This window comes from Lacerta agilis, chromosome 13 (genome assembly GCF_009819535.1).
Source record: "Lacerta agilis isolate rLacAgi1 chromosome 13, rLacAgi1.pri, whole genome shotgun sequence".
Classification (NCBI taxonomy): Eukaryota; Metazoa; Chordata; class Lepidosauria; order Squamata; family Lacertidae; genus Lacerta; species Lacerta agilis.
Genome location: NC_046324.1, coordinates 35,688,578 through 35,708,087, shown reverse-complemented (window position 1 = coordinate 35,708,087; position 19,510 = coordinate 35,688,578). Strand labels below are relative to the sequence as shown.

Sequence of the window (19,510 nt, the reverse complement as noted above, 5' to 3'; positions counted from 1 at the left end):
CTTAATGATCTGCTCTAGAATCATTCCTGGTATTGATGTCAGGCTGACTGGGCGGTAATTGCTTGGGTCCTCTCTTTTCCCCCCTTTGAAAATAGGGACAACATTTGCCCTCCTCCAGTCTGCTGGCACTTCGCCTGTTCTCCAGGAATTCTCAAACATTACTGCCAGTGGTTCTGAAATCACCTCTGCCAGTTCTTTTAATACTCTTGGATGTAGTTTATCTGGCCCTGGAGACTTGAATACATCTAAATTAGCCAAGTATTCCTGTACTACCTCCTTACTTATTTTGGGCTGTGTTTCCCCTGCTGAATCATCTGCTCCATATTCTTCAGGTCGGGCACTGTTTTCTTTCTTGGAGAAGACTGAGGCAAAGAAGGCATTGAGGAGTTCTGCCCTTTCTCTGTCCCCTGTTCGCATTTCACCATCTTCTCCTCTAAGTGACCCCACTGTTTCCTTGTTCTTCCTTTTGCTACGGACATACCCATAAAAGCCCTTTTTATTGCTTTTAACCTCTCTAGCAAGCCTGAGTTCATTCTGTGCTTTAGCTTTTCTGACTTTGTCTCTACACGTGCTGGCTATTTGTTTGAATTCCTCTCTGGTGATTTCCCCCTTTTTCCATTTTTTGTACATATCCCTTTTAAATCTTAAATCAGTTAAAAGTTATTTCGATAGCCACCCTGGCTTCTTTAGGCACCTTCCATGTTTTCGTCTCATTGGTACTGCTTGAAGTTGTGCTTTTAATATCTCCCTTTTAACAAACTCCCATCCATCATGAACTCCTTTCCCTTTCAGTATTACTGACCATGGGATCACACCCAGCGTTTCCCTAAATTTTCTGAAGTCAGCTTTCTTAAAGTCTAGAAATTGAGTTTTAGTATGCTTGGTTGCTCCTTTCCGCTGTATAATAAACTCCAGAAGAGCATGATCACTCCCACCTAATGATCCTGCCACTTCTACCCCTCTTACCTATTTATCTACTTGCACTTTGACGTGCTTTCGAACTGCTAGGTTGGCAGGAGATGGGTCCGAGCAATGGGAGCTCACCCCGTCATGGGGATTCGAACCACTGACCTTCTGATCGGCAAGCCCTAGGCTCTGTGGTTTGGACCACAGCGCCACCCGCATATTGACTGTACAACAATATAAACATTAGTTCTATGCGTTTAAAAATAGTTGTTGTTATTTGAAGATTTAAAAAATATGCCACAAAATTAATTTCCATGTGATTTGGGGCAGCAAATGAATAACAGGCATATCCAGCAAAAGATGCTCAAGTGGAAACATTAAAAATCCACATTCGTGTGCAATATTTTAGGAACATACTGTTGCATTTACAACTGTATTTCGCCCTATATCCAAAATGTCAAGCAAACATTGTGTTTAAAACCAGACAGAAAAAACAGATCTTAAAGGGCAGTGAATTAAAATAATGCCGCCAAAGGACTCTAACAACTTCCTTCTCTATTACCAAGTATCAAAAAGAAATGCTATACTTTCCACCAGAACATACTGTAATGAATGACCACAGGAAAGAAGCTTCATAGTTGTGGGCCAATCTCTCTTGACAGAACTCTTCTGGTTAAATATCACACCACACCACAAATGCAAGGCAAGAAAGTCATGTCCTGCGCGTGCAGAAGGAACTGGGAGCTGACACAAGAGCAGTCTTGAACAATCAGAACACTGAACAATTGTTCTGAAGAATCCTTGTTTGTGGTGATATATTGTAACGTTCCACAGCAATTACCAAAGCTTGGGCTACTTTTTTTTTTAGTGCTGGGTACTGAATTATGGCTGCTCAGGTTGGCGGAACTAAAAACAAGCCTGTTCAGACAGCAGCTACATGAAGATGGCATCCATGTGGCATCCCTGATTACAACAACCACCTTGTATCATCTATGATAAGGTTATCACACCACTATCATGTTCACTGTGATAGATTCTAGTCCCTCCAGATGCTGTTGGAATAGTCAACTGGCAGGGACTCTGAGAGTTGTGACTTAACAACTGGATAGCCACAGGTTAGCCATCCCTGCTCTAACATATCATAGACAAACAATGCAAAAGAAAAACAGATTTGCTTATACTCTTAAGATTGCAATTATTAACACATTTAAATTTAAATTTTTAAATCCCACTGAAACCACACACAGAAGAATATAAAACTTACTTTGATGGATACAAGTCCTTCTTGTCTGCTGATCCAAGGCTCTGGAAGACAGAAAAGGATTCAATTAAATCCTACTTTCTCCCCAGGTTCATGGAACACACAAAGCAAAGCATTACGCAGTATTGCTGGGGCTGGTAGCTGTTAAGGTTTTATCATTGGTTCTTGATTCACTTGTGTCACAGATAAATGAGCGCTACTTCATGGAAGTATAATGGGATACTAGGGTGCTCTCATATGAGGAATTTTTCAAGTGCCTATGGTTGAATCAGCATATCTGACATAGGCAAAGCATGAGGATAATGTGCCAATACCTGTGGCCGTATAAGTGCAAGTCTGAGTTGCTGACTAGAGACTAGCAGGATCAGCATGAGATAAAAAAAGGGCAAACATGCAAGGGGAAGGGCTGTAGCTGAGGGGAAGAGCATATATTTGCATACAGTACCTGGTATTATCAGTATAGAGAGATTTTAAGAAACTGTTGCTAGGAAAAAAGTTGTCTGAAACCCTCTAATAGTCAGCAGAGCCATTACTAGTCAGCAGACATATACTACACTAGACAGAACCAATGATCGTATTCAGTATAAGGTTTGAATAATTTCATGATTTGATTCAGTACTACTTATCACTTCTTCTTTGAGGTTCTTCCATTTCTGGATTTAGTGCTACAATGTGCATCTAGCCATGAGGAAATCTGCCTTCTGCACAAGTCCCAAGTATTAGTTATTCCTAACTGTATGTTAGAGCTACTACAAGTCCAATCTTGTTTTGGTGCTACCAGCAGAGTCAAGCCTCCTATTTTGGTTGGGAAATTCAGCTTGCATAATTGCCAGTACCTCAACTGCACCTATCCTATAGGAAATGGAGTACCAAAATCCATGCCAAGCAAGCCACCTTGTTCACTCCAAATGTTTCTCAATGAACTGAAAGGGAAGGCTGAGTGGAGAGACAGGAGGAAATCTTGAAAATGCTACAACCATAAAAGCAAACATGGCTGCCAAGCGCAAACTATACTGAATCACTAGCTAAATTAATTCACTTTCTTCAAGCACTAAAAACTGTCAGAGACCTCAGACATGAGCAACCCAGTATGCCTGCAAGGTTGGGAGAGATTCCCATGAGGTAATCTACCCAAAGTGAAACTCATCCATCATCTTTTTGCAGGCTGACATCACAATGCCCAAGTAACTTAAGTCTTTGATAGAACCTTCAACTGCCAGTCAAAGAATATATATCTTTCTAAATGCAAACCCCAGTTGGGAGTCCAGAAAGAGAACATGACAGATTGTTAACCATTCATTTGCAAAGAAGTAACACTTCACTGTGGACTCAGCAAGCTGTTACTCCCAGTTTGAATTATGAGCATGTACTAGGTGTATACACACATCTGTGCACTTCCTTTTTGTGCACTTTCTAAAAGAAGCAGAGTGAGATAGCATATATATATACATGACAGTGCAAAATCACAGCAATTTAAGTTTGAAAGAATGTGCCCGGGTACCTGTGATATATAAAAAGTATATATTCTTTATCTTTGGCAACCTGTGTCAGTCACAAGAGGCAGCTGATTTGTGGTGCACGGAGTCATACATCTTTAACCTCTACCTACAAATGAAACCAGGGAGCAACTGCTGCCAATGAAGTTTCATTACGCTTATTAGGTGAGGAGAGGGAGGCTACGGTAGTCCACTAGGGTGAATGGGACACTCAACCTCAAATTGCCTGCAGCCACACTGCATCTGCCTACCTTCTGACTTACAACTAGTCAATGGGATGATACCTACAGGTTATCAGTTTCTTCCTCTGTAGTCTTGTTGTTGTCTTTGTAGAACTCACCAGAGAGCAGGATGGAGGCAAAACTAGAATGAGTTGGTTCCACCTGTCATTGGTTCTGGCTCCTTGCACTGTTGATCTCTTTGCTTTCCACCCCACCGGACACCACTATTTGATGCATCAGTTCTCTTCTGCTGAACACTATCTACTCTGCTTGTGAGAAAGAAGCTTGGGAGGAAATGTTTCCCCAGAAATAAGCATACCAGAAATAAACATGCAGCTGTACAAAGGCTGTTGCCCTGAGGAAGGTGGCTTACTGTTATTTGACCTGAAGATATACGGGAAAGAATGGGGGAAAGTCAGAAATAGGAAAGCAAATCTACGCCTGCCAAGCTCACTTCCAGAAGCTTATTGAATATTCTCACCAACACATACTTTATTGGGTCGGAGGGGTAAAAGAGGAAATATAAAACAGATAGACCAAACCTTAGTTCAGGAAGCCCAAATGTTCCAAAAGACCTAAAGGACCTTCTTGTGCATTCAACCTGTAGTTTTATTCTCTCCTTGTTTTATGTACCCATGTGCCTTCTTTTAATCCTTCTTTGCCTTGCAGGAGAAAGATGAGGCTGAGAGTTACTTGTAAGCAGCATGCTTGCACTCCCGAGCTGCTGTTGTACTTTTACATTGCGGTTGCCAGGCAATGGCTACAAGCTGACTCCAAAGCAGTAGGCAGCAACCAGGCAGAATACTAATCAATGGAGCAATAAACTTGCCCTCCCCAATGCTCACAAAAATGAGACCTACCCCCTAAAACAGCAGCTTAAGCAACTAAAGTTTTAAGATTACCTTTGTGCAAAGTACGGTAAATTGAAAAGCAAAACCTCAGGCTTCTATGCTGGAGGAAGTTTAGGTATTACTAGATAGTAAGCTTGTGGGCAGGCCTGTGGGGGGTAGTTGGGTTTTCAAAAATCATTTGTATAGCACTGAGTTTTCCTCTAAGTGAACAGCTTCTTACAACAATTGCAAATGAGGCTAACATTACACTAATACCCACTCAACTTCTTATTTGTGCACTACGCAACTGGTGTGGGGGTGGAGTTTATTGGTGACAAAATCTGCCAACTTGCTCAATAAACCAGACTTACAAAAGTACTTGGAGATACAGGCAACAGGTGCTGTACAATCAACAGCAAGCAACAATAATTGGAGGGGGGCAGTCTAAGGAGGTGGTGGAGGTTGATGGATTGGCATCCCACAAAGTAAACTCCAAGCAAATTCTACAGGCTGCAGTCAGTACTTGTTCTATCACCTTTCAGTCACTCTGAAAGTTTTATTCCCTTACAAAAGAGGTTTCTGGTTTTCTGCCTTATCCACAGGCCACTTTAGAATTTTGGTAGGTGCAAGCTTGAGTGTACAGCTGCAGCCTCCCTGGCAGTCCACACTTCTATCCCTTGTTGTCCATCCCCTCAGTCACCTCAACAGTAGGGTAAGCACAACAAAAATATTGTCTTCTACCTACTGTATATGGATTTCAATGAATTGTTTTCTCACAATAAAGAATTATCTAATGTAATTTGTTTTCTCATTAAGAGACAGAGAATCATTGAGTGGGGCAGCAGACACAGAGAAGAATTTTTTGACATAGAAGTGGACATGTAAAATGGCAATTGCTAATCAATGTTCCAACCCACTATGTAACATGGTGGGGCTGTCCAAAATCTTGCAAAGACCTCACAAGACCTTCCCAGGTCCCATTAAGCAAGGCAGATTGCTTAAAACCCCTTTCTGTGCCAAGTTTTCCCATTGTGCAAAAAGCTTTTAAGCTCTCTGCGCTGTTGGGTGGGCTCCAGGAAGTCTCATGGGAACCTTTCAGAGCCCACTAATCAAGGCAGAGAGCTTAAATCTCTCCACCATGCATAGGTGGTAAGGTCTGCTTGGCACACAGGCTCTGGGATGGTGGCATGGGAGTGGTTCAGGGTTTGTTCTGGCTATATGCAGTTTTGGCTTCATGTGCAATCCCTGGAACCTAACTCTGACATAAGTTCCAAGGTGACTGCACTTCCATAGAGAATTATGAATGTCACAAACTAAATTTCATTAGCAAAGGCATGTTTTCTCCTAATTGGAAATTCCCTGTCTTATTTTTAAAATAGAACTCGCCATCTGACTCTTCAGCTGCTGTAATGATGAGCAAGTTTCTATCCCTCACTAGTGCTGCTCTAAGAACAGGACCTTGTGGCTAAGTTCAGGGCTGCACTCAGCCAAATGAGCAAGAGGACCCCCAAACACAGCAGAGCTAGCTTTTCACATTTTGAAGCAAGTAAAATAATACTTATTACCATCTAAAGAGGGGTCTCTGTGAAACTATTACATCCACAGTTTAAAATTACCAAACAACACAACTGTACCTCTTGGCTGAAGTCGAAAACCTACATATTTGCGGGCAGGTTTACCTAAATACTTACACAGAATATTTACATACTTACATTTCTGCTTCCTCAGCAGTGATTTAACTAAATATCTGTTCTCATCCAGTATGGTACAGTGACAAATTAACAATATAAAAGTTCTACTATCCAAATGCAATTTGGAACAGGAAGGCAGAAAGTAAAAAAATCTAACTTCCAGACTGGGCTCTAGTGGCCATGTATGAGAAATACAAAAACACCCTGCATAGATAAAAATTACTCACACATACCTAGAGATGCTTTCAAGGCAGATATTTTTCAGCAGGGAAGAAACTAATACTATTGTACCAGGGAAACACAAAAAATCTGTATTGGAAGATTTCTCTGCAAGCATTCGGGTAACACATGGGAGTAGGAGAAAGTTCCTTCATGAGGTAGCTATCCCAACATGAATACGTTAACATGTTGTAGCCATCAAGATAGTCATTTCCCCAAGAAAACATAATTTAGCAAGCAACATAAGGTTTTTCTACACATTCATAAAAAGAACTCAGTATAGCCCTCAAGGAAAGTGTCACCTCAAAATGTATATAAGGAAACCACATAAACCACTGAATGCCCCTCATTTCAATCCCAGGCTCTGCATGTAAAACATAACAATGCCAGGGAGAAAGGTTATAATCTACTAGTTTCGTTGACATGCTAGTTTTCATTATGAAGTAGGTAAATTAGGGGAAGGGGCATTCAAACAATATGTGTTGGCATTCTGATTCTAAGCTCATAAATGAGCTCTAAGTTTCTGATATTTTTTAGCTTTGGAACTACTGAGAATTTACAGAGCATCTGAGGAGCTATCTGGGGATTAGGTACTTTGATTTATTTCTCAACTTCTGAGCATTCAAGCTCCGCCTCTGGGTTCCTTGTGGTTTCTTATGACTCACTACCAAGGTTCTGCATGTTACTTTTTGATTACTCACCTCATTGATGAATCAGAGTGTAGGAACCACATATTAAATCACTTAACAAAATAATGGGGAAGGCAGTTGTTTTTATTATGCTGTGGGTATTTTCACTAAAGTATATTTCTGGATGATGCATTTGCCTGTCTCCATAAAGTGATTTTGCATACTTGGGAGAAGGACAGAAAGTTTCCCCAATAGCAATATATTGACTTCATGCGTGGCACATAGGGAGATAAAGTGTCAGTTGCTCATAGAGGCAATAGGTGCAAAACACTTGTATTTCAGAATGGATAATTCTGTCAATTTTGGTTTCTCTCAATTTATCATTTTCCCAGTCTTCAGTTTGAAACACTCCCACTTCAGTTTGAGATTTGTTTTTAAGTCCTCACAAAAATTCATGAGCATTTTAGTGAACATTTCTTCTTTTACAAACATGAAAAGGTCAGCAGTGGGAAAAGATATTGTAAGGTCCTAGGTTAGTTGCTCATGAGTAAGCAGGCAAAACTCCGAGTTTTCCTTTAAGAGTTTTATTGTGCATACTATGTACAGTGCAGAGCTAATAAGTTCATGTCTGTATCAAGCGCCGGCAGAATCCGGGAATGGCCCCTTCCAGTTCTGACCCCAACAAAAGAGTTTCGGTATACGAAAACCCCGCCTTCCACCCTTTCGTTTCACCCGGTGCCTTTGGGGCGACAGAAATTGCGTACCTCCTTCACTGCCCCTTGGGCTAGGGGAGTGCAGGGTCTCTCCGGCATCCTCAGAGCCTCGACCCTCCATCCCCTGAGACCCATGCCCCTCACTGCTCCCTCCGCTGCCAGAGGAGGTGCTACTGGTCAGGTGGGGCCGGGGCTCTCTGTAGCATCCCGAGAGCCCTTCCACCACCTTGCGCTGTGCCGGGGACAGTTCCCTGACAGATATTCACTCACTATTTGTTTCTGAGCAAATAAATACAGTGGTACCTCAGTTTAAGAACAGTCCGGTTTAAGAACGATTCGGTTCACAAACTCTGCAAAACCAGAAATAGTGTCCCGGTTTGAAAACTTTATACCTCGGTCTAAGAACGGAATCCGAATGGTGGAAGGGCACCAGCAGTGGGAGGCCTCATTAGGGAAAGCGTGCCTCAATTTAAGAACGGTTTCGGTTTAAGAACGGACTTCCAGAATGGATTAAGTTCGTAAACCAAGGTACCACTGTATTATGTCCTCAAAAATAGTGGGACACAGAAACCAGCCTTCATGTTGATAAAGCAATTTTCTTCATTAGTGCTGTTAAACTCAAGTTCTGATGATTTTCTGCCACCCTGTGTATTCTAAATGTGACCCCAAGAAACTAAGCATGCACACACCAATAATAAATGCACAGTTGTGTTGTAGCGAATTACAAAATGTTATATACCTCATGCATGAATTATAACATGCTCCAGCAAAATTCCTGGGGCCCCACAGAGAGAAAATCTCTGGATTCAAACCTAGTTTCAACACAGAAGACATTATGCAAATGAATGGTAGGACATACTTGGGATACCAATATGCATGCTAGCAATGCTGCCAGCACACAAAAGCTCCATTTAAAACAAAATTAAGTGAATGCTGCTGATACCCTTAGAATGGAAGGTTTTTCTCCAAGGTGGTCTTCTATGAAACAACATTGCACAGTCCTAGTGCTAACTTGGAGTGGGCCATGACTCAGAAGGGAGTCTGCAAAAAATGTCCTGGTTTTGGTTTCATAATTATCTCAATTTCCACATTAAATTCACTCCATTAACAAGTCTTGTTACAATTTCTTTAGCTGCTTGAAATACAGAGTTGGCAGCATGAAAAATTAAACTTTGGAAAGAGGGTTTTTGCCATTTTTAGTACAGCCAGAAATAAAGATTATGTAATATGAATTCAGCTGACTCTGCTGTCAAAGGCGCGTGAGGAAAATCACTATATTGGCCTCGTAGAAAATCTGAAGGGGAGAAAAACGAGTTTGTTTTGGTCAGTAAAGTGAGTAGATGTGACTCAGCCTCAGAGGGAGCAGAAACACTGAGTAAGAAGCACTATTTATACCAAAGGCCCTTTATGGATCTTAACCACTAAATTATACAAAAAAATCTGGTCATGACTCCACAGGAAAGAATGAAACTTAAGGACTATTTTTCTCACACTTGCCACACACACACATATGCCTAATAAAGTAAGCCCTTTCAGGCTGAAAGATTACTATGCTTTTAAAAACAGGGCCTGAAATCGAGCTCAATATTTTAGAATCTGAGGGCTTTTTAGGAATGGGTTTTAGGACTTACTAAGCATGTAGCCTTAGTTCTTTTTTCAAACCTATCATCAGAGCAAAAGGGACAAACTAAACATTACAAATACCCTTTGCAACCCCCCAAAAAATTCTTCACAGAAAAATCAATGGGGAGATGCAAAACAACATATGAGGTGTACTAAATTCTCTTCCTATGTACCACTTCTCCATCCCAAAACATTTCTGCAGCTGCTTTCATCACTACTAAGTACATGCCTGTAAGGGCAGATTTGAAACCTCATAGAGAGAACAGCTTGGAGGGAGGTTGAAGCAATAAACAGGGTGGGATTTAAGCATCAAAACAGATTTGAAATCCATAAAGGACAGAGGTTTGGGATAAGATTTGGTGGGGAGAAGCAATGGGTGGAAGGCTTTCATCTCATCCACCATAAAATTTGGTCCACATATCTAAAATATACACTTAACTAGGATCAAAACAGATATTTGCATGCCCAGGCTCAGGAAGCACACAGCATGGTGTGGGAGCAACAAAGAGTAGAAATAAGACATAGGACATTGGTATTGGGTTGAAATAGGGCACAACTTTTTATCAATAACAGATGTAAGCAGGTCTTAGTGAAGGCACTGGATATGCATCTAGTATCAAGCAGTCCACCTGCTGGTTGATCAATAGGGTGGATCAATCCTGGGTTGAGGATTGCCCCTAGACATACATCAAGTGTGATGATCCAATCAGGGCCGCTTCTTGGAAAGATGCTATGGCCCATTGGAACAGGTAGATTTAGGGAAGCGTGACCTGTTTGGCTGCACTGGGTGCCAAGCCAAGAGGGTACCACAGGAAGCACCACAACAATAACTTAGAAGGCGAGAGACAGGCAGGCACTCAATTTTGGCGTCACGCAGGGTGCCACTGAAATATGAAATCCCAAAGTCTGGCACTGCCATTGGCCCCCATGTGGACTTCCAGACAGAGACACCCAGGCCCATGCAGAGCTTGTCTGAGGCCCGGGGTAGGAGTCTTGTTAGAATAAAGTTATAAACTCAAACAAAAAAACAGCTGATGCCTGGCAGGGCCACCCATCCAGCTTAGCCCTTTGAGGCCCGAGGCAAGTGTACCCAGCTCCACCCCCTTGCACAGGCTTGGAGTTTAACAGGGTACCCAAATGGTTAAGGATCCAACCCAATGCCTTAACCTCCCAAAGTTGTGACATTTGCTATGAGGTAGGCAAAAAACCTGCAGAATGGCTAATATGAGTGCAGGAAAAGCAGTGTTCTCGAAACAACTAGCATGAGTTTGGCCAAACTGCGGGAGGCAGTGAAAGATAGGCATGCCTGGCGTGCTCTGGTCCATGGGGTCACAAAGAGTTGGGAACGACTGAACGACTGAACAACAACAAAGGCAAAAAACCTGCAGAATGGTTAATCTGAGTGCAGGAAAAACTACTCCCTTACCCCAGATGTGGCAACCGAGTATTCCATAGCAAGGTCTTCACAATGACCTGACCGTTCACCGGGCAGGACACATATAAGCAGGGCAGGAGGGTGGGGGATCTAACAACATTCTCCACAGGAGGAGCAGGTTGTGTATAAGGAATTTGCCTTCTGATTGGGCTGTTTGAATGAGCTTTTTCGCCCAAACCCTGCAGCTGCCAAGGAAGGTTGTGGCATTTCCCAAGAGCCATGTGGGAAGAAAATGATCCAGAGACCAGGCCACAGCCAAGATGGGCAGATGATGAACAACTGATGAAGGCCAAAGCTGAAACATTTTGCTATAAGAATTTAATTTTTTATTATTTACTGTAATAGACAGACAGACAGACAGACAGACAAGACAAGACAGACTTTCCACGGACAAACTCCAACCATTTGAGTACACCGGGATTCAGTTTCTACAAATTCAGCACAGACATAGCAGAGGCTCAGTTCTCAGAACTCCCCAACATTGCCTCTCACAAAATAAACACCACACATTTGTTATACAGTGGGAAATCAAGTGCTCTGGGTTCTGTGAGAACTTTAGAATTTGCTTTGGGGGCAACTTGGGGGATTTATTTATTTGCAGCATTTATTTGCAATCCAATAGCAAGATCCCCAGAGCTGCTTATGAATTGATAAAATATAATAATAAACCTCATAAAATAATAAAACATCAGTTTTAAATGAGTTTTAAAAGATTTAAGAGACATCTTAAAGTATCTTAACAGGCCTGGCATTTATTTTTATTTTTTAAAGATTTCTGCCTTGCACTAAATTGGCACCAAAACAAAGGACAAGCAAAGCTCATCAGGAGGAATATTCCACAACCAGAATCCATGGTAAAAAGACAAGTCCATGTAGGAGAGGAGGTGATCCTTCATGTAACCGGATAATGAGCTTGTACACTAGGAAGGCCAGTAAGCACATTAACTTGGATAATAAACTATGGACCAGAACGTCCCTTGTTCAAATATCATCTTAACAATGAACTGGATACTCTTATGCAAGCCAGCCTCAGACTCCTATTTGTTACATGGTGATATAATACTAATGAAGAGAATGACTTGCCTTATGGCTGTTGTATTGGTTACTGACACATATACATGAAGTTCTTTGAGAATCTGGAAAGCACTACAGAAATACTAGAGATGAAAATGACAGCTCTAATAGTTCACATTCTAAAGAAAGTCATAAGCTTTGGCCTGTAGCTTCAGACTAAACAACAGTTCCCTCCTAAGAAGAAAACACTTCTTCACATTAAGACTTGGAATGATGGGAAGGTAGGTCATCCTGACAGAAGTGGGGTCCCCTTGGTAATTGTATTACTTTAAAATTGTACCTTGTTTCTAATCTGAATGGGACTAGCTTCAGCAGTTTATAATCCAAAGCCATTTATTTTCCTATGAAGTGCTGTACTGGCACATAACCAAACCACCAATATACCCGTCAGGAAACCCCCCTCGCCTCGGCAGGCAGCGTTCCTGGGTCATTTGCAATACAGGGAACCGCCATCCCCAGTGCGCAGTTCGTCGTCTTCCTCGAGCGGAGGAAGCAACCGTTCCTCCAGTGGGGAGGGGGAGATGGAAGCAGGAAGTCGGGGCAGGGGCTGTGACAGCATTGGAGAGCCTCAGCACCAAGCAGGAAGTGGGGGACAGGGACATTTTCCCGCGCCCTGTTTTCACAGGGAGGGAGGACATGGAAGGGGGAGGCGGGGGTTCAGAATCCCGCGCCTCTTATGTTGGACTAAAAACCGGAAACGGACATTCCCGGACTCTGCAGAGGGATAAGCTGGACGTCTTTACTGTTACTCCACTGTAAATATCTGCACAATAAAGAACTTAGTTTGTAGAAGTTCGGAGTCAGCCTGGTTCCTCATGAGCAACCACTGAGAGTCCTTACAATACCTGTATACACGACATAGCTTTTAAAACAGGAATGGGCATAATCTGTGACTATGAAAAGTAAGTTCAGCATTCATAGCAAGTTATGAAAGTCTGCATAATGTTTGTTTATTTATTTTATTAAATTTGTGTACAGCCCTTCATCCAAAGATCTCAGAGCAGTTCATAGCATAAAAATACAAAATAAAAACACAAAATACATAATAAAACAAGAACAAAACAAAACAATACCCCCCCACACACACATTGCAGCATTTAGAATTTCATAGCTTCTAGAATACTTTGGCAAAGACTGGGAAATAAGATAGTAGAAGAGAAACTGGTCATGGGAAAAGAAAATTAACCTTGGGGAAGGGATAGAGGGTTGCTTTCCCTGTCTTCTGAGACTTTTATATTAGCAGACATTGTTATAATCCCAGAATACAGCAGTGACTAGGATACCAAGTCAAAGGCTACAGTTTCACCAGGAAATGCTACAGTGGCACCAGGTAAGGAGCCAGACCAGGTTCCTGATGCTATTGACAATGGGATCAGGGACCCCAAGGCTAGTTATAGATGGGGTCCTCATTGGTGCCATCTTTTAATTCTGAAGAATTGAGGGCCTCCCAAACTGCCTTGCCAATCCAACAGTGCAAGAAGCACCCAAGGTAAGGGGCCGTGGAGGACAGAAGTGTCCAAAGCATTGTCCTTTTAAGAAAATTTAGTGCTTCCAAAGGAGATGGAGGCAAGAAGTGGCAGATTGGAGGCAGGGTGTGAAAAGGCCCCAGTTCACTTCCAACTTTTGTCAGAGCAAGCTGCTCACTAGGAGCCAAAGAACACAGAATCACAGAGTTGGAAGGAACTAGGAGAGTCATCTAATCTAACCCCCTGCAATGCAGGAACATAAGAGGTGGCTGCTGGATCAGGCCAACAGCCCAATTCTCGGAGTGGCCAACTAGATGCCAATGGAAACCCCACAAACAGGATCTGAGTTCCATAGCTCTCCTGTGATTTCTATCAACTGGTATTCAGAAACATACTGCCTTTGACAGTGGATGAAGAAAACATCTATCAGGGTTAGTAGTCACTGATAGCTTTATCCTCCTCCATTCATTTGCCAAATCCTCTTTTAAATCCATGTAATTTGGTGGCCATCACAGTCTTGCATGGGAGTAAATTCCATAGTTTAACTATGTTTAACTATTGGTGCTACAACAACTGACCCACCTTGCTCCATGGGACTATCAATAGGTCTAGGACAGGATAACGGTATTTACATTTTCACACTGTGATTCTTATCAAGGAAAGACAGAAACTAGAGATCTTCAGTCACAATTTGCTTAGAGCAGGAATGGGGAACCTATGGCCCTCCAGGTGTTGTTTAACTTCAGTTCTTATCAATCCCAGCCAGAATTGCCAATGATCAAGGATGATGGGAGCTGTACTCAAAACAGCTGGTGGGCCACCAGGGGTTTAGTGAACAACGGCTCAGAAAGCTGAATTCTCAAACTGTTTTTGAGTTGTAAATGGCTTAGTGCTTTATTGTAAGAACAGTGCCTATTGTTGACTCAACTAACTGCGCTCTCTGCCTTCTGACCTACCAGTCCCAATGGACAGCAGCGACCATTACAACATCCTCTTTCACAGTGTAGTCAACAGGTAGTCCAAAAGCAGAGTTTTAAACCTACAGACCTCCCTCACTGTTGTTCTCCCCACCCCATCTCCAGATACTGGTATTCATTGGCATGCTGCCTCTGAAAATGGAGGTTCCGTTTAATTAGTAGGCAATAGATCTAGATGCCAGCAAGTTTGGAAAACTCAGCAGTGGCCAGAGGATTGAAGATCAGTCTACATCCCAATCCCAAAGAAGGGCAGTGCCAAAGAATGCTCCAACTACTGCACAATTGCACTCATTTCACACGCTAGCAAGGTTATGCTTAAAATTCTACAAGGCAGGCTTAAGCAGTATGTGGACCGAGAACTCCCAGAAGTGTAAGCTGGAATTCGAAGGGGCAGAGGAAACAGAGACCAAATTGCGAACATGCGCTGGATTATGGAGAAAGCTAGAGAGTTTCAGAAAAACATCTACTTCTGCTTCATTGACTACACAAAAGCATTTGACTGTGTCGACCACAGCAAACTATGGCAAGTTCTTAAAGAAATGGGAGTGCCTGATCACCTCATCCGTCTCCTGAGAAATCTCTATGTGGGACAAGAAGCTACAGTTAGAACTGGATATGGAATAACTAATTGGTTCAAAATTGGGAAAGGAGTACGACAAGGCTGTATATTGTCTCCCTGCTTATTTAACTTATATGCAGAATTCATCATGCGAAAGGCTGGGCTGGATGAATCCCAAACCGGAATTAAGATTGCCGGAAAAATATCAACCACCTCAGATATGCTGATGATACAACCTTGATGGCAGAAAGTGAGGAGGAATTAAAAAAACCTTTTAATGAGGGTGAAAGAGGAGAGCGCAAAATATGGTCTGAAGCTCAACATCAAAAAAACTAAGATCATGGCCACTGGTCCCATCACCTCCTGGCAAATAGAAGGGGAAGAAATGGAGGCTGTGAGAGATTTCACTTTCTTGGGTTCCATGATCACTGCAGATGGTGACAGCAGTCACGAAATTAGAAGACGCCTGCTTCTTGGGAGCAAAGCAATGACAAACCTAGACAGAATCTTAAAAAGCAAAGACATCACCTTGCCAACAAAGGTCCGTATAGTTAAAGCTATGGTTTTCCGAGTAGTAATGTACAGAAGTGAGAGCTGGACCATAAAGAAGGCTGATCGCCGAAAAATTAATGCTTTTGAATTATGGTGCTGGAGGAGACTCTTGAGAGTCCCATGGACTGCAAGAAGATCAAACCTATCCATTCTCAAAGAAATCAGCCCTGAGTGCTCACTAGAAGGACAGATCCTGAAGTTGAGGCTCCAGTACTTTGGCCACCTCATGAGAAGAGAAGACTCCCTAGAAAAGACCCTGATGTTGGGAAAGATAGAGGGCACAAGGAGAAGGGGACGACAGAGGATGAGATGGTTGGACAGTGTTATCGAAGCTACTAACATGAGTTTGGCCAAACTGCGAGAGGCAGTGAAGGATAGACGTGCCTGGCGTGCTCTGGTCCATGGGGTCATGAAGAGTCGGACACAACTGAACGACTGAACAACAACAACAGATCTAGCCTGCATGCGTTGTGTCTAATGCCCTTTCAAAGTCATCCAAACCAGGGGCAATTAGCTGTCATTTCTTGTGAGAACAGATTGACAAAGTTATCTATCTAATATGTGAAGAAGTACCATCTTTTATCTGTCTAGAATCTATTGTTGATCTATTGTTAATCAACTTCATTGAGAAACAAAAACAAAAATCCCTTTTATTTGCTTTCTTCATGCCGTGTCACATTTTATAAATGCTAATAGTGTCCCTGATCAATCTTTTCTTGCATGGAAGGTGCTCCAAGCCCTTGATAACTCTGGTTCCCTTTTTTGCACCTTTTACAGATCCACAATCTTCATTTTCAAATGTGGCACAGAATGTATTGCATTAACAGCACAATCATATGCATGTCTATTCAGTAGTAAGTCCTACTGAGATCAATGGGGATTACTCCTAGGTAAGTGTGTACTGGATTGCGATCTAATATATTTGGCATTGTTCTATAATTGTGTCCCTGTGCAATCTACCCCAAATCACAAAAGTAGACTATGGCACAGCAGGGTGCTAAACCAGACCTCCTAAAACCCAGTGACATGAAGCAAGTATGAAATACTGAGTTGTACTGTGCTAGATGAGGTATTGGATGGAATTTCAGCCTCACAGATATTAAACTGCTCTTCCAGACTTGTAAGAGCTTATCTAAAACCTTTTGGCTATAATCCTATGCACACATCCTTACAAGTTAAGCATCACTAAACCCAGTGAAACTTACTTCTGAGTAAACATGCATCAGATTGCTCTGTTAAGTTGTTTATGACCCCAAATCCTATTCACTGTCCTTTTTAAAAAAAGAAGGCAGAAGTAGACATTTAGCATCGACCAATGGCGCCAAGAGCAAATGATTTGCTATTTATACAGGCTCCAATCTCTATTAAATATTTAGGCACCAAACTGTAAAAAGGAAGCACAAGACATACTAGTGAATAATTTGAGTGCATTATAAAAAGCCTGGAGGGGGAAAGGGATTTTTTTTTGGGACACGTTCCCAATCTTATTAATTGGGAAGACAGCCTTGAACAAAAAAATTTCTTTTTCCCTGAATCATTATCCACTCTTCAGAATCTATCATATGAAAACAGTTATATAAAAGAATAAATTATATTTGTAATGGCAAGAACCCCAGAATAAAACTAGAAACTGTGATGTTCCCATATAAAGATAGGAGACAGCTATCTGTTCCAGATTTTAAAAGTTTACTATTGCGCCAAATCAAATTCACTACATACCAATATTGCCATATAAAAGGGGCTCCACCCAAGCAATCTTGGAAACAACTAATAATCCCCCCCCCCAAAAAAAAACCTCAACCCTATCCGCTTAATGTATGGGACAGTTAGACAACTTAAGAATACAGGAACGGTTCTAACAACTCATTAAACACATGGCAACAACAACATGGAGATTGCTAGTGGAATTTTAAAGTGTTACTATCATTTATTTATTTTACTTTAGAAAAACAGATTTCTCGACACAGGGATTCTGATTTATGAAAAGATAAACGATTTCCAGAATTCTGGAAATATTTTTCTCATTTGTATAATCAGTTTATAACCTCTTCAGTGGAGACTGCATTCTAATTTGTTACACACTAGCTGCTTGTGTGTGTTTAACTTTCAGGTTTTCAAAAGTTTGATAGATCTCAGGAAATATAAAAGGTAATTGCATATAAACAAAACTGATCCAGGGAAGTGAATGTTCATTGAAAGTCCGGGAAGAAATATCTAATTAACCTTCTAGCGGAACTCTGATTACCAACACTATACTGAAGTACCTAGATTATATAATTTGTAATGCTCATCAATAGGAAGTCAAGCAATCTACCCACACATTTTAAAACTTGTCTTGCTCTTAACTTATTTAAGAATAGCATGCAATATGGGGGAAATTACAGTATTCTGCTGATACGTTATAACCTATGGAAAATGTGGATCACTCTTTCTATTCCAAATCAGGGCTCATGAGACAGTGTGTTAGGGAAATACATTTAGAAGAAAACAGATGCCAAGATTGTATTGAGGGGAATACTATGAAGATTACTCCTCATTATATTTTTATACATAATGCGCGGGTTCCCATAAGTAATTCCCATGTTTTAAAGGGGGGTGGGTAATGAAGGAAGAATTCATACATATGTGTATTTCCCATACAGCCATAGGTATCCATAGCTTCCAGAGTGGCTTCACAGACCTCTTGACTTTCTTGGGATTAGACATGTGAACAAACTCTATCCTAAATTACACTTAGAAGCATTCCCATACTGAAATGCTCCTCAGTTTGTAATCTCAAAATCAATTTGAATGAAAATGCAATTCACTACACACACACACAGCATAAACACACTCACCATATCTGTTCATTCTACTAAATTGTTATAACCCCATGCAGAATTCAAGTGCTCTGGAAGCCTTTAAAACTGTTGCTGTAACAGATCAAAACACATCCAGCCTTTATTTTACTGGCATTCATTACTGGTTGAATAAAGGATTTTAAAAAATGAATAAGGAAGTTTCTGCCTACCAAACAGTTCTGCCTGAAATTCTAATATTGTGTGTTTCACCCAAAGAAAATCTACTGAAAAGAATAAATATGAATGCATTCTGCATTCTTTAGGGCTTGACAAGTTTTTCTCAACTTCTTTGAGCCTGACACATTGATCAAGTACCTGAGACCCTAACACCAGGGAAATGGCAAGTTTCCACTGCCACAACACAGTCAATGAGATATTTGCTCTCTGGAGTGCTTCTGCTCACTGAACAAACAGTGGGAACAACAACCACAAATAGGCATGTGCATGTTTACTACATATTGTACAAAGGTCCTTGTCACATTAAGGTTTGACTGGGACACAGGGACATCCGGTACAACCCAGTGTGGAGACAGGTCTGAATTTCACCTTAAGAGACCTGTGAGCATAGCTGTTTCCTTGTAACTGATCTTTGAGTGGCCTCTCCTATACATGCATGATGCCAAAGGTAGAACTACAATGCACAGCCATCACAAAAAACAGTGCATACAGTCTCTTTCTCTCTGAAATGAGTAACTGTTATAAGTAACAGTGGACATCTACTGAATAGTGACTCTTTGGGGAGATTAGCAACTAAACCTAACAAATGAATATTCTTGCTAGTTAGCATGAAAAGGGATGGAAACTCTGTTGACCAGCAGGTAATGGCTTTTTCCACCTGCCTTGCCCCACCCTCTAGCCCTAAGAGCCTTCATAAGGGAGCTGTTTCCAGAGGAAGAACTGTGAGGAGGGAGAGACTCTGCTATTGGGGTGGAATGAGAGTGGATTCACCTGTGCTGCCCCAGCTGCAATCCAAGGAACCTTGAGATAGGAGTTGCTGCCACGGGCATTAGGTGTATAT

General features: G+C 41.6%; 1 protein-coding gene across 5 annotated transcripts in view; it reads right to left on the bottom strand.

The window, feature by feature from the left end:
* Positions 1 to 19,510, bottom strand: part of LOC117056348 (ankyrin repeat and fibronectin type-III domain-containing protein 1-like) — a 371,686-nt gene that overhangs the window by 133,198 nt on the left and 218,978 nt on the right. For 4 of the 5 annotated variants that reach the window (XM_033166584.1, XM_033166582.1, XM_033166581.1 and 1 more), the window contains exon 5: positions 2,171 to 2,211. In XM_033166584.1, coding sequence (XP_033022475.1) covers positions 2,171 to 2,211 — 41 coding nt within the window. Of the gene's footprint in view, positions 1 to 2,170; positions 2,212 to 4,426; positions 4,596 to 19,510 lie in introns of those variants that run through there. The other variant, XM_033166587.1, reaches the window with a different exon arrangement.